Raw genomic sequence first — 22,433 nt, forward strand, 5'->3', positions numbered from 1 at the left:
CACCTGTCTTCAAGTTGGCAAGTTTGAGAAACACTGATGGGATTAAAAAAAAAAAATACTACCAGTTCTGTGGGCGTGGCTTGGTGGGCATGGCAGGGGAAGTGTACTGTAAAATCTCCATTCCCTTCCCATTCCTGGGGGAAGGTTACTGCAAAATCCCCATTCCCTCCCCACCCCACTAATCTGCTTTCCAGCTCTGTTCTCCTGTGCAGGGCAACAAAAGAAGACCCAGCCGATCAGCTGGGACACGGGAGGCAGGGAATAGGTCGGGGTGGGGCCAATCAGAGGTGGTATTTGCTGGTTCTCTGAACTACTCAAAATTTCCGCTACCGGTTCTCCAGAACTGGTCAGAACCTACTGAATGCCACCTCTGTCTTAGACTCCCCACAGAGTGGACAGTCGCAGAAGTAAACCCAAATTTCTCCTATAGTGTATCTGCCCACCCTCTTGGGAGGCTAATGTAAGCAAGGGGAGAAAATTCTGTCTAATCTGCTGTGACTGCTTATATTGGAGTTCTTCACCACAGCAGAAGGAATGGTGTTGAAGTGGTGATGGCTGACCCCTTCTCAGTGCAAACTGTGGCTAACCTTGCAAACCCAATATTAAACATTGCTGTGGATGTGACTTTTATGAAAGGGGAACCCAGAGGACAGAGGGAGAAAATAATCAGAGGAAGGTTGAGTTTGTGTGGAAATCAGCAACCAACTGGGGTATCTCTGATGGTTAATGCTACCAAGCAAAATTCAATGGTCTGCCAGCCACATAACCAGCCACAAAGGGCAAAGCATGCACCTTAATGTTCTGCTTGTCTCCTTGAAGTAGTATGAGAATCATCTTGCCCATAAACATCAGTCTTCCTGCCAAGTCAAGATCTCTGCACCATTTTTCAACCATTTTGATATATTTTCCTTTGGCTCTCATATGGTCTAAATGCAAAAGGACAGTCCAGATGTCATTGTCCTCAGGTATTTTCACTGACAGAGTACTTTGCCGATCGCAGGCTGGAATTTCAGCTTCTTTAATGATAGACTGAAAATTCTGCCCTATCCAGAGGATCAACTCGTGTACCATGGGCTGAGACAAACGACTTGCTGCTGCTTCAAGCAATCTTGCTCTCACAGCAAGACACTGTGTCCTTGTAAGTTGTTCAGAATGAAGAGAGATGTTTGGCAAGCTTGATGGGTAACTGAGTGGTAGATGAAACAACAACTTTAATAATATGTCTGTGCCTGAAGATCCTTTCACGCTGGTCTGGATCCTGAATGAGATTCCATTTGTTTCTGAAAAGAATTCAAAAGCAATAATCAACTGAGGATCAAGTGAAATATTCTCAACAATTTGTTTGTTATCTGCTGTTAGGAAAGCTCACATAGTAATCAATACTTTATGCAACTATGGATTCTTTTGTGCAGGGCCGTGTTTTTTTTTTCAGATTTGGGGATTCAGGGGTAAGGATACATAAAAATTAATGCATCAAATAGCTAAATGATGACACTTATATAGAGCTTATATAGAACTACAAGTAAGCTATAAAGCTTATATAGAAATACAGGTGGTCCTTGACTTAAGGACTTAATCTTAAGAGATTTAAAAGAGATTTAACCTGGAAATAAGGAGAAACTTTCTGACAGTGAGAACGATCAACCAATGGAACAGCTTGCCCTCGGAAGTTGTGGGAGCGCCATCACTTGAGACCTTCAAGATTGGACTGCCATTTGTCAGAAATGGTGTAGGGTCTCCCGCTTGGGCGGGGGATTGGACTATATGACCTACAAGGTCCCTTCCAACTGATTGTGTTATCTGACTTACAACTGGATTGCTTTGTAACTATTCAAAATGGACCCACCTAGCAAACACATACAACCCGGTTTTGAAGTTCTGATGGTCAAACCGCTCCCTTGTGGTCATGTGACTGCACTCGGGTGCTTGTCAACCAGGCATATGTATGGCCGTTTGGGGTTTCCCATGACCACGTGATCCCATTTTATGATTGTTTTTGTTGTAACCCAGCATTTAATTCCAATTTCTGGCAAAACTGATGGCAAACCATGGATTCACTTAATGACCTCAGCATTCACTTAATGCCCCACAGCCCCTTTGCAACTGTGGCATTCACTTAACAACCACCACAAAAAAGATTATAAAATCTGGTCAGTCACGTGATCGATCTGCTTCATGACTGTCGTGAATTACAACCATGATAGGCAAGCTCCATTATGGTCATAAGTCAAGGACTTGCCTGTAAGCCCTCTGAATTCAGTGAGTCTTGTCTCTGAGTAAACTTAAGTAGATAACATAACATTCTTGGCCAACTTATGGAAACTATCAAACCAGGCAATAATACTAAAGTACCCAAGTATTTATTTGGAAGGCAGTGAGATAAAATTACTAGTTGCCAGCTGGTTTCTGGGCACAACTCAACCAGCCTTTTTGGTCTTAACTCTGAAATTAATTTTCAGACAACCTGCTTGTCTTAATGTGAACTTATTCAAAGAGACAGAAACAGCTGTGTGAGCCTGTATCAAACGGACTATCTCCCATCAGGAGTTGTGCTTAGTTTACACACTTTCCACCATTAAAAATCAAAATGTCTTCTTCATCCAGGCTTTATAAATTGGATTAAGAATTGCTTACAGGATTTTAATTGTTTGTTCTTTTTTTAAAAAAATTGCTGCCCCAAATACCATATCATCCACTTTGGGTAGAAAAGTAGGATATTCGTTAAAATAATAAAACAAAAAATATATAGAAAACTGCGAGTTACATTGCATCTAACAATGATTAATTTGGGTCTCCGTATTTTCAAATGTCAATTTTAAGTAACAACTAAGAAACCAACTATTGTATGTGTTAAAAACAATAAACAGTGTGAGATTAAATAAGGCTCACTTGAACAACTCTTGATGTCTTATTATACTTAGATGTACGTGTGTTTTTATCAATTGTTCTTTTGATAGTCAGACATCAACAGACAGTAAGACCCACTTCATATTTTTATTTTAAAGATGGTAAGAAGTTAGGGAAATAAAGAAATATATGTGGATTATGCAAAGTCCTACAGTTGCATGGAGACCAAAAGTGGGAATATGCAGGGATGGGTAGCAGTGAAGAAGCTATTAATTTTGTTCATACTTTGAAAATGATTGTGCAGAAAAATGTTCATAAGTATTCAGAGTATGAATCAAGAGTTATCCCACTCAAAATATTAGAACCCAACATCATCCAGTGTAACTGACTGACACATTCCTGACAGATAAAGTAAGTGTACCTTCACACAACATATACATGCAAATTCTGTCATCAAACAGAGTGAAGGTTTCAAAGGAGAATCAGATAAGTTCATGGAGATCCATCTAGCAATGATTAATAGTCATGTCAATGTCAAAGTTAAGAAAAGAGATGGGAACTATCCAGGTATAGTATACACACACACACACACACAAACTGTTCTCCAAATTACAAATTACAATGTTCTTGAAATAAAGACAATGTTTCTGAAGTAAATATTTTTATTTTTCTTCGATAGAGTGGCTTTAGCGTAACCACCCACTTGGTATCTACATACACTTGGTATCTACATACAGATGATGCATTTTATGGTTTCCTAACCATCTCAATCCCTCCTTCCTTGATTCAAGGAGGTTTTCCTCATCAGAACCTTGATCAGAACTTCCTTGATTCACAGAAGTCTATTAGACACTTTCAGAACTTCCACTTCTTGGACTTGCTTTCAGTCTAGAGAGGAAGAAGGAAAGAGGTGGGGGGGAAAAATCACTCTTTCTCAAACCTTTGAGAAGTCCTCCAGCTTTGTCAGGCTGTCCTTTCTGATGTCTGGGCTGCTCTTTCCAAACCAGCTGTTTCTTCCACCTGCTATCCCATGCCACAGGTCTCCCTTTCTCATCCTGCTTGCTCCAACTGGGTGCTCAGCTCCTCCTCCAATCATGTCTAGATATATATATATAGCTCCTCTAGTCTACACAGCAGAAATACAACTTCCACAGTGCTCAGCAGCTTCCGCCATTGCCTAACCAATTCGCTTTTTATACAGTTTCACCAACAGGCAGAAGTACCTACTCCCCAGAGTCTTCACCAGGGGTGGCGCAGTGGTTAGAATGCAGTACTTCAGGGTACTTCTGTTGACTGCCAGCTGCCTGCAATTTGGCAGTTCGAGTCTCACCAGGCTCAAGGTTGACTCAGCCTTCCAGCCTTCTGAGGTCAGTAAAATGAGGACCCGGATTGTTTGGGGCAGTATGCTGACACGGTAAACCCCACTTAGAGAGGGCTGAAAAGCATTGTGAAGTAGTATATAAGTGCTATTGCTATTGCTGTCTACATGACACTTAAACCCCAATTTTATACTCTGCCACGTTCAGGGTATCTCATCCAGCCACAGTCAGCTAAATGGAAATTGTGTATTTACAGATAGGAATAACCCTGAATATTTGTACAGGGAGATATACCAGAGGGAAGAGCTGGTGCTTGTCCTGTTGCATGAAGAATGGTCTCAGTTGGAGCCATAGATAATGAAATAGAAATATGGGATTTTTACACCTCCTGGTCTAGAGATACTACTATATATGAGTTTTTTCTACAACAATAAATAGCTTGTCAAATAACAGCCATGATTTTAATGCAAGACTTATTTCTTATTATTGGTTTGCCAGGCTTATTCCACTTATCTCTAGGAATTTAAAGTGGCTTATAGGAGAATTTGCATTCACATTTATCCTCGGATCAAGCAGTCTTGAGAGGTAAGTTAAGCTGAGAGAAAGTACAGGTAGTCCTCAACTCACAAGAGTTCATTTAGTGACCGTTCAAAGTTACAACAGCACTGAAAAATGTGACTTAGGACAGTTTTTCATACTTACGACCTTTGTAGCATCCCTATGATCATGTGATCAAACTGCAAATGATTGGCAACCGGTTCATATTTGCTGTGACCCAAAAATCACATGATCCTCTTTTGCGACCTTCTAACAAGCAATGTCAATGGGGAAGCCAGATTCACTTAACAACCAGGTTACTAGCTTATCAACTGCAGTGATTTCACTTAACACCTATGGGAAGAAATGTCATAAAATGGGGTAAAGTTCACTTAACAAATGTCTCACTTATCACCAGAAATTTGGGGCTCAATTGTGGTCGTATGTCGAGGACTACCTGTATAGCCTGCAAAATGAAGCAGAACCTTCCACGCTAGGAGTATATTTGAACCCCTGAATTAGGACACCTATTAGCTGTAGTAAATAGATTGCCCAGATCACATTTTCATGAGGGTTTGCTGCAACTAAAAAAAAACTAAGTACAGGTAGCTCTTGACTTATGATCCTTATTGAGCCCAAAATGTATGTTGCTGAGCGAGACAGTTATTAAGTGAATTTTGCCTCATGTTACGACTTTTCTTGCCACAGTTGTTAAGTGAGTCACTGCAGTTGTTCAGTTGTATCATGGTTTCAGTCGTTAAATGAATCTGGCTTCCCCACTGAGTTGGCTTGTCAGAAGGTTGCTAAAGTGATCACAGGACCCGAGAACAATGAGTGCAGCTGTCATAAATATGAGTCAGTTGTCAAGCGTCTGGATTTTGATCACGTGACCATGGGGATGCTGTAACAGTTGTAAGTGTGAAGAACCGTCATAAGTCACTTTTTTCATTGAAGCAGTAGCACTTAGACTTATATTCCGCTTCACGGTGCTTTTACAGCCCTTTCTAACTGGTTTACAGAGCCAGCATATTGCCCTGAACAATCTGGGTCCTCATTTTACTGACTTTGGAAGGATGGAAAGCTGAAAACCCTTCATTAGTTTCACTTTATTCGCCAACAACCCCTCCCAAACATTTACTATACAAAAATAATGTAATAAATACTACCTTAACTAATATTACTATGAATAATAACAACATTAGGTAGATAAAAATGTCAAATACAGCCTGAACATCTGGCTGACAGTGCGATGAACCATACAAAAAATAGCAGGCAAAGCAGATAACAAGAAAACCTGGTTTCTTGCTAAGAGCAAGAAAATTGAAGAAAGAGACAGAGAGGCTAATTCTGGCTGCACAAGACCAAGCTTAAATATCAAATGCATACAAAGCCAGAATTGAGAAGAGAACAGACAGCAAGTGCCGTCTCTGCAAAGTAGATTGCCTGCTACAAGATCGCACAGACTGACTACAAACAATGGCATGACAAAGTAGCAACAATGGGGCATTGAAATACCTGCAAGAAATACCATTTGCTGGCAAGCAAGAACTGGTAGGACCACAGAATAAACACAACAATAGAAAATGAAGAAGCTTGATTAGAAAGATATTGAAAACTAGAAAAAGATATGTAACTGAACTTAGAAAGGAATGAGATAATTAAAATAAGGTTATAGAAAGCAAGGGAAGGGAAAAACTATTGAGAAAATGTGAAGATAGTTATAAGATATGGATTAGAATACATAAGATGAATATGTAATTGAGTTTATGTCTGTATGGAGAAGTGATAATCCGGGATCATGCTGTTCTCAAAAAAAAGATATTTTATTTGCATTTGTATGTTTTGTGAAAACCCAAATAAAACTCTTTTTTAAAAAAAGAAAGAAAATGAAGAAGCTAAAGTGCTCTGGAACTTTAGAATTCAAACAGACAAGCACTTGTCACATGACACCTGTTGATAAGACAGACAAAAGGAAGTCTGGATAGTGGATGTTGCAGTATCTGGAGACAGCAGAAGAGAAAGAACTGAAGACAACAGAAAAACCTGCAAACAGAAGTAGAATGACTGTGGCAGAAGAAAGCAAAGTTAATACCAAGAGTAACAGGTGTCTTGGGCGCAATCCTAAAACATACAAATACCATCAGCATTGACAAATTACCATCAATTAATTGCAAAGGTCAGGTTTACCTGGAACAATTATATCCTGCGGCTACACCTTTAACGCTATCAAACAACATTTGGCTATACCAGGTCCTCAGAAACAATAGCAATAGTACTTAAGACTTATATATCATTTCACAGTGCTTTACAACCCTAAGCTGTTTACAGTTGCCCCCAACAATCTGGGTCCTCATTTTACCGACCTCGGAAGGATGGAAGGCTGAGTCAACCTTGACCTGGGTAGGATCGAACTGCTGGCAGTCCGTAGAATTAGCCTGCAATACTACATTCTAACCACTGCACCACCCATGGCTTTTAAAGCACGATATATATTAAATTATAAATTATATGTAATTTGTTATGTGCAACAAACCAAGGATAGTTGGGGTCCATATTGACTACCTTAGAGAAACCTTTGGGGATATTTAAAAATGACTTCAAAGGTAGACAACAATCAGATAAATCCATATAAGCAAGAGACAACTTTTTAAAAGCAGATCACAGGTACATGATTTGTAATGTACCGTTTCTGACAGGGATGTAGCTAACGTAAAACAATACCGTAAGAGTCCTTTTGTGAAATTAAAAGAGAACAAGGGACCTCATCTGCTTCTGACTAAAAGAGAAAAATAATTAGGGAGTAAGATGAAAGATGCTCCTTTTTCAGATCCTTGCTGTTTTTCACTCTTTGATGTGTTTCAGCTACTTCACCCCATTTCTTCAAAAAGTTGCTAAAATGTCAAGTTGATTCATTCTTCGGGGAGAAGACAGATTTGAAAGATTCAGTGGAGCTGTCCCAAGCTTCAGATGAGTTCTTTTGAAGTGACTTGTCTCTGCCCTACCTCCCAGGTTTTATCCTTTTTCCACTGATCTCAGCCCCCCCCCCCCCATGACTGCAACAGCTTCACGACCTTCAGTGCCCTCTATAAAACAACAGACAAAGCTATTTAATGAGTGGCACGAAGTGAAATGATTTAGGCAGCTCTGAGAATGACTAATGGGAGGCAAGGCAATGTTTTCAAAGAGCCTTCACAGTCATACCTTTATATAGGGGTGTGATACCGCCAATGAAAAAAGTCCACTGATCTATCAACCAGTCTTCCCTATCTTGGCAAGCTCCAGATATCTTTGAACAACCAGTCCCCAAGTCTCCATCCAGGCTGCAGAAGACTTCTTCAAGCACTAGAATAGGACTGTCAAACTCACATTGTTACGACGGCATCACATGATGTATCAGGACTTTTTCCCCCTTCACTAAACATGATGCATCCAGCCAGGAGTTTGACAGCCCTGCACTAGAAGCACATTCATCTTAGATACTTGGTTTGTCCAAAGGGATTGGTCAACTAACTTTCAACTATTTTTCAGTGCCCCATAAGAACAGGTTCTTATTCACTAGGAGGTCCATTCTCAGTTCTACACTAGGAAGAGGAGTTAGTAGGACATCCTAACTGGATCTACTCAGTGACGTAGCCATAGACCTGATCTTTAGTAAGGCAAGATGGGGTTCACAGGCATGGACCTGGAAGGTAGCTGTCCTTTGTCCATATTTGCTCCTTCTGATTATATACAGGTCTAGTAAAACAGAGAATTGGAAATAACTTTGCTGATTTGCTGATTAACTTCTCAGAAATGGTATCAGGATTGCCTTTTTCGCAGCAGCAAGGTTGTCCAACTATATAGAGTTTAATCACACAATGTAGTATTAAAGATGCATTTTTCAGGGATAGGAACTCACCCTGTCCCACAAAGCTGGACTCAAATCATCGGAGTGCTAGCAATTGCTCAGCGCATCCAGCATCATTAAGCTTCTGTGCCACTACATCCCTGGACAGTCTTAAGAAATTAAGGTGACCAGCTGTGCCTATGAGGTTGTTGTTGTTTTTTTACTGTACCAATGATGATGGTACAACAATCCCATCACTGTGTGCAGAAAATAACTTAAGTAAAGCTAAGAAATCATTACAATCAATTTATACTGATTAAGGCATCGGACTAGAAACCTGGAGATGATGAGTTCTAGTTCCACCTTAGACGCAAAGCCATCTGAGTAATCTGAGGCCAGTCAATTTCTGTCAGCCCTAGAGAGGAGGCAATGACAAACTACTTCTGAAAAACCTTGCCAATAAAAAGCTGCAGGAAAGAGAGAGAGGGAAGGAAGGAAGGAGAGAGGGATCAGAAGACATTACAGTAGCAATACCTATGGAAATTATGGCAGCCCAAAATGGAAAAATAAATAACAAAAATGCCATTGCACCTAAAAAACTAAAACTTAATGATATGAGCATTTGTTAAGTGCATTGGATGACATAATCTCCAATATATCTTGGCATATTATTTAGGCCATCTTTAAGATGATACAAGATACTTCAATGTTCTTATCACAACACATTTGCTTATTTTTCCCTTGCAAACATGAACAACGATTGCATTTTAAGGTGGATCCATATTAGTAATATTTTAAGGTTCTAAAAAAAATATTGCTTCCTTTTAGGTGTTCTATATTTTTTTTGTTTCTTTGTCACCGAATGTTATCAGACTTTTATGTGCCTCTTACAGTATATAAGCAGAGTCTGAATGAAGAAATAATACCAAAGCATTGTGCTTGCTTTACTTAGTTCATAAACAAAGTCATTTAACACAAATTATTGTGATAATCCATTAAAACACCTTGACTCCTGCTTGACCTTGACAACTGCATGTATTATTCTTAGTTCCCTTTGTCCCAAAAGTGCTTTTTCAAAAGGCAACAGGACTTTAGTTTTTTTTTCTTGAAGATGTTTCACTTCTCATCCAAGAAACTTCTTCAGTTCAGGGGGTGAAGGCAGCCCCTCCCTAATAGTTCACAAAACTATATATACAGTATATAGTAGAGGCCTCAGTCTGGCAAGATCTTGTCTAGAAGTGTGAAAACAATAAAGAACTCAGCTTGGAAGAATCACCGAATGTCATTCATGGTTTTGGGCCTGACAGAAATGTATTTCACTTTAATAACACATTATATTGGCCTGCTCTGTCAGCAGAAGTGCAAACTGAGATAGAGAGCAGTATATTATCATACTGTTGACATTTACTGTGCTAATAAGCTGAATTCTTGCACACACTTTCACACTGCTGCAAACGCATGCTTATCCCAGCAAATCATGCCTGCACACTTAAAATGGTTTCCCATGTTTGGTGTCAACTTCTGATTCCACATCTGCAAACTTTCTATGTCATGTAGTCATTCTGCGTTACTCAGAGTTATCCACAGAAATCCGAGTTTTGATGAACATTTACATATATGGACAAGCTGGATGAGCCAACCCTAGCAGATTAATAAGTAAATTATGTCATTCTATCTGCAATATTAATCTTGGGGACTAAGCAAATAAAGAAAAACAAGTCTTCGTTAATTAGCTTATTTAAATTCATGCACACATCGTTTTCAATAAATCTTCTTCTGAATATTAACCATGTAATTTTAAGCTTTGAGAAATGCTCGTTTTTGTATACCATGAGTGGAAGGGAAGAAACCCATCACATCCCCTCCCAAGTCGACAGTTCTCAAGACATCTGTCCTCTGGTTTTCCAAGGTCTCTTTATTTAACTCAGCCATCTTTTAGGAAAGTATCTCCCAAACATAAGCTGACTTTTAAATAGAAAAGCTTTTCAAGATACCAGTTTCAGAGTAGTTGGCGATATGGGGGCCTAAAGAGATTAGAACAGAGATCCCTTGATAGCTAAGGGAAGTCAATTTCCATTTTTCATTTTGCACATATGAACATTTTAATCTACTTGGCTGGTCCTAAAAGCACCTTTTTACTAGCAGGAAAATGAAAGGAGCTGCTCTCTATCATCCTCTTTAGCTTCTGGGGTGTTCTCTCTCATTTGGGGGAGGAAAGGGGGCAGTTCTGAGCTAGGGGACACAGCACTAAACTACACCACCAATATTTCAATTTCTAAAGGTCTCTGATCCCATAGCACTATTAAAACATGAATAAGTGGAAAGGTGGGCTATGCTTAAGGCCGCTCCTTAGCAACATGCTATCTTCCCACTCATTCATGTTTTAATTTAATGCTTTAATTACACGAATCTTTAAAATCCTAGTGGGGGCAGGAAACCTGGAGAGCTTCAAGAAAAAATATCAGTGGTACACAATCGCCTAAATAGCCAAAGTGCAAGTTAAGTGGGAGACCCACCATTACTGTTCTATCATCTCCCTCCCTCTCAGCATAGCCCAACAAATTGCCAAATTGGTTCAGACAATACTGGAGGCAGAGGCTCTTCGGGTATCAGATCCTTATGCCATTTCTTACTTATTCATGAGGTCCCTGGTGCTCCCTGACCTCAGTTTTTTTCTTGAGATGTTTCATTATCCAACTAGATAACATCATCAGCGATAGAAGGATTTTACATTATTGGGTAATGAAACGTCTGCAAGAAAACAGCCGAGCTCAGTGAGTACCAAGAACTCCACAGTTCAACCCTGAGTTATGAATATTTTATTCTATCTCCCTTTTTATGACTAATCTCTTAATTTCGGGGTACAGTTGGAGTGAGTGGATGGAGTGGATGCCCTTCCTGACACTGTGTGTGTCTGTCTGTCTGTCTGTCTGTCTGTCTATCATCTATTTATCTGTCTGACTGACTGTCTGACTGTCCATCCATCCATCCATAAATACATATACACACATACCCAAATTAGCTAACTATTCCTTATTTGGAGGAATGAGTTATATTTTCCCCTGCATGTCACAAAAACTCTAAGTGGAAGGACAATTTTGAACAGCCTGAGGGAAATGGGCGTTGGTTCTTACCTGACACGCCCCTTCTCGGCAAGCTGCGAGGAGCATCCAGAGTGGGAGGTGCTTCAGACTCCGCTCTCACAGTCTGAGCTTAAATTGAGGAACGCTCCTCCTCCTCCACGTGACTCCTCCGTAGCGTTCCCCAGTTTTGCGAGGATGAGAAGAAAAAGCCGTGTTCTCATCCTAACTAACTAATGGATCATTGGCCGAAACAAGATTCCCCACCAGACGGTGAAATTAGGGTGGGGCTGGATGCTCCTCGCAGCTCGCTGAGAAGGGGCGTGTCAGGTAAGAACCAACGCCCATTCTCCATAGAGCTGCTCGGAGCATCCAGAGTGGGACATACCAAAGCTTGGCTGTCCTATGGGAGGGACTCCGTCTGGTTCGGGAGCCTCTCTGGGTCCTTGAGGACCCGCTGTAGGACTCGTCTGCCAAACGAGGGCTCCACTGAGGCAAATATGTCGATCTTGTAATGCCTAATGAAGGGAGACGGGGAAGCCCAGGTGTCAGCCCGGCAAATATCAGTGATTGGGGCCTGGGTGGCCCAAGCTGCCGAGGTCGCCGCACTTCTGGTGGAATGTGCTGTTATTCCGCTGGGTACTGGCAGAGCCTGTGACAAATAAGATCTAGAGATAGTAGCTCTGATCCAGCGGCCGATGGTTGAAGGGGATACTTTGTGACCCAATGTCTTGGGCTGGAAGGAAAGGAATAGGGATTCGGACCTCCTAAAGGGCTGGGTGCGCTTGATGTAAATGCGCAGGGCACGTCTCACGTCCAGGGTATGCCAAAGCGTTTCCCTATCCCGTGAGGGTTTGGGGCAAAAATTTGGGAGAATGAGTTCCTGTGCCCTGTGGAAGGCTGAGTTGACCTTGGGCAGGAAGGTAGGGTCGGGCCGGAGAACCACCCGGTCGGCGTGGAAAACGCAGAGGTCCTTTCTAACTGACAAAGCTGCAATTTCCGAGATCCGATGGGCCAATGTAATGGCCACCAGGAACACAACTTTGAATGTTAGAAACTGGAGGGTGGACTCCCTTAGAGGCTCAAAGGGGTGTTTAGTGAGTGATACAAGGACCTTATTAAGATCCCAGGTAGGGTACCGGTGAACGGTCGGAGGGCACAAATTAGTGGCTCCTCTGAGGAATGCCCTAATGCGAGGGTGGTGGGAAAGGGAACCAATGTTGTCGCAAGAGATAACGGTTGTGAGGGCTGCGACCTGTCGTCTCAAGGTGTTGGGGGAAAGCCCTTTCTTCAGTCCCTCTTGGAGGAAATCCAAAATCCGAGCGATAGAGGGCGATAGTGGGTTGACTTGGGATTTATGACACCGCTTGCACTATTCCAAGTGGCATCGTATATTCGGGTAGTTGAGGGCCGCCTGGTGGCTAAGATGGTGTCAATAACCTGGTCAGAGAACTTCTCGTTTCTTAGGCGGTTCTGCTCAACCTCCAGACGGCTAACTGGAGCCATTGGGGATCCAGATGCAGAAGGGGCCCCTGAGAAAGGGAGATCCTGTTCGGGGGATTTTAGGAGGGGGCTACTGATAGGTTGCGGAGGTCCGCAAACCATGGGCGCCTGGGCCAGTAGGGGGCCACCAGAAGCAGTTCTGCCTTCTCGTGGATCAGTTTTTGGATGACTCTGGGAACTAAAGCTAGTGGGGGGAATGCGTATAGGAGCCCTGGGGGCCAGGGGCAATGTAGGGCGTTGTGATTCTCTGCCCCGTGGGAGGGGTACCTCGAGAAGAATCTTGGGAGTTGTGCGTTGAGAGGGGATGCGAAGAGGTCCACTATCGGTTGGCCGAAGATTGTGGACGCCTCCCTGAACAGAGACGGGTGGAGGCGCCATTCTGACTGGTCCACTGTGGCCCTGCTCAACCAGTCTGCTTGGGTGTTTGAAACTCCTGAGATATGCTCTGCTTTGAGGGAGAGGAGATTGGACTCCGCCCAGCGGCAGAGGCGCTCGGCTTCTCTCATCAACCGTATGGACTGTGTGCCCCCCTGCCTGTTGATGTGTGCCTTGGCTGTGATGTGTGCCTTGGCTGTCCGTGAGGATAAGGACACGGCGTCCGCGTACCTGAGGGAGGAATCTGCATAGGGCCAGGTGTTCGGCATGAAGTTCCAACCAGTTTATACTGCATACCCGTTCTGTCTCCGACCATCTGCCCTGTGCCGTGAGCGAGTGGACGTGAGCGCCCCATCCGGATAGGCTGGCGTCTGTGGTGAGGGTGAGCCGCTGGGGCTCCTTGAAGTAATAACCTTTGTTGATGGCGGGGTTGGTCCACCAGAGGAGAGACGTGAGGACCTTTGGAGGTACCCTGACCATGGATTTTGAATTGCTTCTGCCGGATCTTTGAAATGGAAGCAGGAACCACTGTAGGGATCTGGTGTGTAAACGGGCCCAGGGAACAATGGAAATGCATGAAACCATCTTACCTAATAACTTAGACAAATCTAATAGAGTTACCTTTTTTGATCGCCAGATCTGTTTGACAGATTTCTGGATACTGAGGAGTCTTTCCAAGGAAAGAAAGACCTTTCCTTTAACCGTATCAATTACGGACCCCAAGTGGGTTATTCGGGTAGATGGCGACAGTTGGCTCTTTTGCCAGTTTATGAGGAACCCATGGTCTTGGAGGGCAGAGAGAGTAACTCTGGTGTCCCTCTCTGCTTGACGCCTGGAGGGGGACAGGATGAGGATGTCATCCAGGTAACAGTGGAGACGTATGGGAAGGTTCCTAAGGTGAGCCGCTAGTGCCGCGAGGACCTTAGTAAAGGTTCTAGGGGCCGATGCCAACCCAAAGGGGAGGGCCACATATTGGAAGTGGTGATGATTGTAACAGAACCTGAGGAATTTGGAATGGGAGGACCGGATTGGGATGTGTAAATACGCTTCTGAAAGATCTATAGAGGAAAGCCAGTCCCCTTGCCTGGTACCCAAGAGAATGGACTGTAAGGTGTGCATCTTAAACCTGCGATGGATCAAGTAACGATTAAGTCGTTTTAGGTCTAGGATTGCTCTCCAACCACCTGAGTGTTTGGGGACCACGAAGAGGTGGGAGTAAAAGCCCCGCCCTCATTGAGAGGGTGGGACAGGTTGGATAGCCTGTATGTCGAGGAGATGCTGAATAGCGGAATCCATCAAATTGCGTTTGGTGGGGTCCCTCGAAGGGGGGGATGCCATGAAGAAGTCGGAGGGGGCACACTGAAATTCGAGGGCGAGTCCGAACCTGATGGTGTCTCTGACCCAGGCATCGGAGGTAGAGGAATCCCATTGGTCGGCGAAATGTCTGAGACGTCCGCCAATGGGGGGGGAGGAACGGGATCTATCTCAGGCGCCGGAAGGGTCTCCCGCCTAATCCCCTGAAGGGTCTCTTGTAGCTGCCGCCCCTTCTGTTCCTGTCGCCCGAATCAGCTCGATCCTGGGGTTGGGATGGCTGAAAGGAGGGGGGTCTCGGGTACCTGGGCGGGAAGGGAGACTGGTAGAAGGGTCGGAAGGACCCTCTCCGAAAGGGCTGAGGGACTCTGGGCTCTGACCTCCGAAAAAGAGAGGGGAGAAATTTTTTCTTGCTTCGGCTCTCGACTAGCAGGGGTTCCAGAGCTGGGCCGAATAATTTGTCTCCCTTGATGGGAGCAGTGGCCAATTTGACTTTGTTTTTGACCTCCGCCTGCCAGTGTTTGAGCCAGAGCAGGCGGCGGGCTGTAACATGTGAAGTTATAGCTCTAGTGGAAAACTTAACCGAATGGTAGGTGGCGTCGGCCACAAGCTTAGCGATGTCCTGATGCGCCCTCGTATTAGAGGTGGGGACATGTTGTTTTAGTTGGCGGAGCCACCGGATCGAAGACCTGGTGAAAAGGAAGCGGCCGTGGGCGATCTAATGGCCCAAGCGTCAGATTGGTGAGCCCGGCGTAAGGCCAGTTCAGCCCTCTTGTCTTCGGGTTTCAGAGCCTTCAGAGGGTCACTAGGGGAAGAGGAGGATGCTAAGCCAACAATGGGCTCATCAACCTCGGGGGTATTAAGAAGGCTAGAGAAGTCTGAATCGAGGTTGAAAAACCTCTTATCCTGGCTGGATGGGGCAGGGGGAGCCCCTGTGGAAGCCAACTGTTTTGATACCAGGTCAGAAAAAATGGGCGGAGCCAGAATGACTTCAGCTTCCACAACGGGCTGCTTGAAAATGGAATCCTCTGGGCCCTCTGCTGAGGAAGGGGGGGCAGAGGGAGACTGTGTGTACAGGCCAGAGATGTTTTTGGCCTTAAAGAGAAGTGATTTATACAGGTGTGGCTTGAACAAGCCCACAAAGGTGGGTTGGTCGGGGGTGAGGCCCTCATCCTCAGACATCTCCCCCTCCATTGGCTCCGTCTCCAATAGGGGTTCACTGTAATGCGTCAACCCCAATTCGAATTCGTCCTCCTCCCTGAATTGATCCAGGCCCCCTTCCTCCTCCTCCTGCTCCCTTTCTGGAAGAGGGCTGTCCCTCTGTGAAGGTACCTGACCGTGGGGAGGATCCGATCTAGGCAAGGATCTGACAGATAGCGACTCATGTTTGGGAGCCATCGGGAAGAAGCCGGGTCTGGACATCTGTTGGAGACCTTCCGCAATCCCCTGGCGGATAGCCAGCTCCATCCATGACCTCATTTGCTCTGGAACCTCGACTATGGCAGGTTCCTCTTGGCGCAGACCAGCAGCCGTAGGAGTAAATGTAGCTTCGGGTGTCCGTCTGGTTGTTGTTCCAGGAGCCTGATGACCCTGGGGTGAGCTGTGCCTGGATAGGGAAGAGTAATCTGGAGGAGGGGGGTTGAGTAGAGGTAGAAGGAGTGGAGGGTGGGAGGGCTGGAGGCACCGAGCGTGACCCCCTGGATCGCCTGTCGAATTCCTTCTCCAACGCCTTATGGCGCCTTAAGGCGTCCCTTTGAGAGGCCTTGGAAGTTTCTTAGCCTGTCTGCGCAAATGGTGAGATTTAGATTTGGCCTTCAAAGAAGGGCCTTTAGAAAAATTGTCATCTGCCATTTTAAGAAGTAATGTACGTATGCAAGGATACTAAAGGCGGTTGGCTCGCCTAGGGTTCGACCTGCAGCAAAGGCCGGGTGTCCTTTCAGCTGGTCCGCGCCCCCTTTTGGAATTTGGTATGTACTATGATATAAATATATGTATATAAATATATATTATTATTATTATATATATATATATTATTTTATGTTATTTTATTTATTTTATTATTATTATTATTTTTAATATAAAATATGTAAATTTGATCGGAATAAATTTGGATCTTGGTCCAATAAGATTAACAACCTTGGCTGTTAAATTTTAGCGAAAAATTGTAAAGGAAGACGGTTGATTAGTTATCCAATTAGCCGAATGAACGCCTGAGGCCAATGGAAAAAAAGGAGAGATAAGGCCTCCAGCAGTTGTACTCCCAGGCGAAAACTGGGAGGGGGGTGCTGCTGTTACTTCGCCCTGAGCGTAGCTGCGGGATAGCCAACAATATAAACAGAAGAAGTTACAGGTATCCGATTATAGAGAAAAGCTCTGAACAGGCTGATAAGGCCTGTTTTGGCGAGCTAGAGTGACTCGCAGCAGAAGCAGTGAGAACAGAGAAACAAAAATGGTGCCCGACCACAAGGCGGCGCCCAAAATGGCGGACGCCTACTGATCTAGATGTCGGGGCCTCTCAGGAGCGGAATTAAGCTCCTCCGACAAGCTTAGAATGTCGAGAGGGGCAGCAAAGGAGAGAGTCGCCCCTTCCTGGGACGATCGGCGTTCATGGGGGGGGGAACCAGCGGCGCTTTGGAGCGCAATAAATTCAAGCCGCTAACGAGGGCGGCGTGGAAAGCAGCAGGGAGGTTGAGATCGAGGATGGGGGGGTAGCACAAGAGCGCTGCTAAACCGCCCGCTTTTTCCCCCTGAGGGGCGAGGAAAACGCTCCCTTGAAGCTAGAGAAGAAACCAATTGCGCAGAGGCTAGAGGAAAAAAATATTCAATCAAACCTTATGGCAAGAATAGAAGAGATCCTGAATCGGCCAAGGAGCTTAAACAGAAACTGCCTGACTCTCACGAGGCTGAGCATAAACTGGGGAACGCTACGGAGGAGTCACGTGGAGGAGGAGGAGCGTTCCTCAATTTAAGCTCAGCCTGTGAGAGCGGAGTCTGAAGCACCTCCCACTCTGGATGCTCCGAGCAGCTTTATGGAGAATGACTAAATATACTGTACTGCTGCTTTAAGAAGATTAACAACTCCTTTCACCTATACATCAATTAAAAACAAAAATCTAAGAAAACAATCAAGTTGCCCATATAATCTCCAATTTACAGTCATCAGGTCCAAAATGCATCTGCAGTTCTTGCACCCAAATTAAATTGGTTGGAATGTGCTTCATGTTTCTAGATCTCATGACTGGGCTTTACAGGAGCAATCAGTGTTTCCTAAACTGGGAATACTTAGCCCTAAAGGAATTACCTTGGTATATTTAGAAATGGGACAAATGCAATAGATTTTACATTTCTAAATGTACAGGTATTTGTGATTTTTTTCCCCAGTCCTCAACATGGATGAACATTGTTCCAACTAAATTGCATTTTAAGAGAAAGCTGTTTCATAAATTATTCACATCTAATTGAGATGCTACAAAGATGCTTCTGGGATCTACAGCTACAAAATTATTGTTTTGCAAAACTGAAATATATATCATAATTGCATATTTGCAATCTTTGAATCTGCTTCCACAAATTTATTTATGCACTGAAACATACCTCGTAACAGGATTTGTGGCACTTGGGGGCATAGTTGGATATTCAACATCCTCATAATGAAAAACAGAGGTAAACAATTTTTTGGGTGGTTGGGCATTTTGAGAGCACATCATTAAATGCTTTCAGAACATTATTGCCATGGTGAGCATGATTATTCATAAAACACTTTCTACAAGCCCTTTATGTCAAACACTCATTTTACATTTTTCAGAGTTATCCAGAGAAATCCAAGTTTGATTAATGTTTAGAGATACTCCTCGACTTATGACTACAACTGAGCCCAAAACTTTTGTGGTTAAGTGATATTTTACAATCTTTCTTGCCACAGTTGTTAAGTGAAACTCTTCCATTGTTTAAGTTATTAACACCAGAGGTGGTATTCAGCAGGTTCTGACCAGTTCTGAAGAACTGGTAGCAGAAATTTTGAGTAGTTTGGAGAACCGGCAAATACCACCTTTGACTAGCCCCGCCCCCATCTATTCTCTGCCTCCCGAGTCCCAGCTGATCGGCTGGGTCTTCTTTTGTTGCCCTGCACAGGAGAAGAGAGCTGGAAAGCAGGTTAGTGGGGCAGGGAGGGAATGGGGATTTTGCAGTATCCTTTCCCTGCCACTCCCACCAAGCCACGCTCACCAAGCCACACCATACCCACCAAGCCATGCCCACAGAACCAGTAGTAAAAAAAAAAAATGAATCCCACCACTGAGTAACACGGTTGTTAAGTGAAGTTAGCTTCCCCACTGACTTCGCTTGGCAGAAGGTCGCATAAAGTGGTCGCATGACCACGTGACACTGCAACCATCTCTGGAACTAGAGAGCTTTTGTATCCTCTGTTTTGTTGGAACTGAGCTGAGCATATTTCTTCCCATTAACCTAACACTTTCCAGCAGTGGTGAGATTCCAAAAATTTTGACTACCGGTTCTGTGGGCGTGGCTTGGTGGGTGTGGTGAGGCTTGGTGGGCATGGCTTGGGAGTGGCAGGAGAAGGATATTGTAAAATCTCCATTCTCTCCCCACCCCACTAACCTGCTTTCCAGCTCCGTTCTTCTGTGCAGGGCAACAAAAGAAGACCCTGCCAACCAGCTGGGACTTGGGAGGCAGAGAATAGATGGGGCCGGGGCCAGTCAGAGGTGGTATACTGAACTACTCAAAATTTCCGCTACCGGTTCTCCAAACTACTCAAAATTTCCGCTACCATTTCTCTGAACTACTCAAAATTTCTGCTACCAGTTCTCCAGAACTGGTCAGAACCTGCTGAATACCACCTCTGCTTTCCAGGCACCAAAACAGAACCCGAACCTCGTCTCTGCCCTTCTGAAATGAAGACATACAGGTGATTATCATTGGTACACTGATGATACTTGATTCCATAAGTATGGCCTTCCCAAGTCACTTCATGCAAATGTTATAATAAGAGAGAGAATACTGGCTTTTATGACACCCAAGAACTACCACAACATTGTTTCCCCCATTCCCTCAATTATAGGTAATTTGGAAGGTCATGGAGAGAGCAAACATGATAGGAGGATCACATTACCCAATCCATATCCCAATCTACCCCTAAGTTATCCACCATAGGGATTAACGTGGGTTTAGTCTACAATATGGATTCAAGGTTGAAGTCCACAAATCTGGAGGAACCCCAGGTTGAGAAACGCTACTTTTAACTCCTCTTTCATTATACAGGTAGTCCTTGATTTACAACCATTCATTTGGTGACCGTTCAAAGTTACAACAGTAGTGAAAAATGGACTTGTGATGACCGGTCCTCACACCTGTCACAGCAGCCCCATGGCCACATTATCAAAAGTACTTGACAACTGGCATATATTTACAATAGTTACAGTGTCCCAGCTGGCTTTTGATGAACAAGTCCGTGGGGGAAATCAGATTCGCTTAACAACTATGTGATTTATTTAACATAAGGTCATAAAATGGGGCACGATTCACTTAACTACCTTGCTTAGCAACTTTAATTTTGGGCCCAATTGTTGTTGTAAGTTGAGGACTACCTGTAAACAGGATATAAATGAACAATCACACCATGTAAGTGCCAAAAGTAGAGTTGCTGGATTGGGAGAATCAATAGCACTGCAGTATTTTCCTCCAAGCTACTATCTTAGTAAAAAAAAAAAAATAGATACCAGTTTAACGTGTTGGCTTGGAAGGAAAAAGGTAAGTATATTATTAAATTAATAATTAAATATATATTTCTCTAAGTGACATGATTGCTCATGTCACTTAGATAAATATATATGGTCAGTATCATATGGAGCTAGTCTCTAACAACTCAAAGGACCATTTACAAAATGTGTTTTGACAAATTAAGAAACATGAGACATGATCAATATAAAGTAACATTAAAGCCTCATTTTAATAATCAAATAGCCAGGATAAGGGATGAACACTATATTATTACTTTTTTCCTTCTTTTTCAATCTTTAGAACTTATGCTTGGAAGAAAAAATTACTATTGCAGGTTTCCGGATCTCTTTTAGCAAGCCAGCTCTTCTGACTAGCATCATTCATTCACCCATTATCATTCCCCCATCTTTAGTTGAAGAAGGTTAAAAAAAAATTGTGACAGAAATATGACACCCATTAGAATCTGCTGTGTCAAAAGCTGCCAACGGTAAAGATGTAGGACTTTCTAAAACTGTCAGGAAAAAGATGCTGAATGGAATTTGCCCCTGCTAATACAAATGCAAGCAGAATAAAATTAAATACTCAGAATAACTGATGAGGAGTATGTGAGCGCGTGCAATACAGAGAGGCACACCTAGATAAACTGTCACAATATGTTGCACATCAGTGGTTTTCAAACTGTTTTCAAGGACAGTTTTCCTACATGTACGAAATTCATTCTCTACACCACTGCATCAAGTAACCAGTTCAGTGGAGCCCTTTCAATGATAACAGATTTATTTTAACTAAACCTCAAGAGAGAGGCATCAGAACAGTTTGGAACTTTCCATGCTTAATTTGTTAGGCTCTTTGATAAATTCACTCATATTTGCTGACAGTGGTATCAACATTAAGAGCGGCTTCTACTGAAGCCTCCAAAAAGGCTTTCTGATCCAGTTGCGTGAGATTATCTCTAATAAATAAGGCTTCAGGAGTTAGACAGGATACTTAAGGGCTGTTGTTCTACTCCAGCACGCTTGGATGAAACCAATTTTTCTGAGTCTATTGCAATATAAAGTTGGCACCAAAATATCCTTGGTTGATGATTAGATAGCTTCTGTCAGAAAAGAGATGTTGGAATACGGCTGGTGGTGTTTAAGATTTGACACCATCAATCCTCTATTTTAGTAGCTAAAGAGAGCATCTGAAGAAGTTTACATTCCTATCTGTGGGTCATTTTCAATTTATAGCATTGGTGGATTTCAGGGCAAGTATAAATGCCTGGAGATTCCAGAGATCTTTTTCTCATGTTCCTCATTATCCATTCAAAACCACAACGGAGAACTTTCACTTCCTGGAAAGCATCAAACCTAGTTCTGCTATGGTCTCAAAAAAAGAAAATACCCTCAAGAAAATAAAATGTCCTTCAAGTCAAGTTTGACTTCTAGAGCAGGGGAGTCAATCTCAAGGCCCGTGGGCTGCATACAGCCCGCAGGGTGCTTCGATCTGGCCCGCACGGCTGCCCTGCAAACAGTGAAGGACCAGCCTGCAGTGCCTCTGCCAGTGAAAATAGAGCTCCCGAGCTCTATTTTCACTGGCAGAGGGTTGCAGGAAACTGTCACAGCCTAAAATGGAGCTTGGGAGCCCGTTTTTGCTGGCAAAGCACTCCGGCCTCCACAGGTGCCCCTGACATGAGTGATGTTGAGCTGGCCATGCCCCCTGCCCCCCCCCCCCAGCTCCCCAAGGTCAAATACAACCCTGATGCGACCCTCAATTAAATCGAGTTTGACACTTCTGGTCTAGAAGCTTTATGAATGGATCCTGCAGGCTTCTTGGCAGCAGGGTGGAGGTGGTTTGCCACTGCTGCCTTCTGGAATTATTTTTTTGATGTTCAGAGCTAACCTACAGCCCTGGTACTAC

The 22,433-nt window shown here is 43.6% G+C and overlaps 2 protein-coding genes across 10 annotated transcripts in view; both read right to left on the reverse strand.

Annotated features, from left to right (window-relative positions):
* Nucleotides 1–22,433, reverse strand: part of RWDD3 (RWD domain containing 3) — a 72,807-nt gene that overhangs the window by 47,583 nt on the left and 2,791 nt on the right. For all 9 annotated transcript variants that reach the window (XR_015748659.1, XR_015748660.1, XM_087960640.1 and 6 more), the window contains exon 2: nucleotides 793–1,280. Coding sequence is in view for 7 of the 9 variants with exons in the window: in XM_087960640.1 (XP_087816766.1) it covers nucleotides 793–1,280 (488 nt within the window). In the remaining 2 variants the exon portion in view is untranslated. The remainder of the gene's footprint in view (nucleotides 1–792; nucleotides 1,281–22,433) is intronic.
* Nucleotides 14,166–16,484, reverse strand: LOC148131273 (uncharacterized). Its single transcript, XM_087958996.1, has 2 exons — nucleotides 15,560–16,484; nucleotides 14,166–15,458 (listed from the first exon to the last, which is right to left on the reverse strand). The coding sequence occupies exons 1-2, from the start codon at nucleotides 16,275–16,277 to the stop codon at nucleotides 14,968–14,970; spliced, it is 1,209 nt and encodes a 402-aa protein (XP_087815122.1). The 5' UTR covers nucleotides 16,278–16,484; the 3' UTR covers nucleotides 14,166–14,967.

This window comes from Notechis scutatus, chromosome 3, assembly GCF_049901735.1.
Source record: "Notechis scutatus isolate UNSWTSFEM ecotype Mainland chromosome 3, rNotScu1.2, whole genome shotgun sequence".
Taxonomy (NCBI): domain Eukaryota; kingdom Metazoa; phylum Chordata; class Lepidosauria; order Squamata; family Elapidae; genus Notechis; species Notechis scutatus.

What these genes read in the sequence shown, in the direction of transcription:
- LOC148131273 (XM_087958996.1), bottom strand. Translation starts at nt 16,277, where the DNA reads ATGAGGTCATGGATGGAGCTGGCTATCCGCCAGGGGATTGCGGAAGGT. An exon ending in CGAAGACAAGAGGGCTGAAC is followed by an intron (nt 15,459 to 15,559) that starts TGGCCTTACGCC and finishes TCCGCCAACTAA; the next exon opens with AACAACATGTCCCCACCTCT.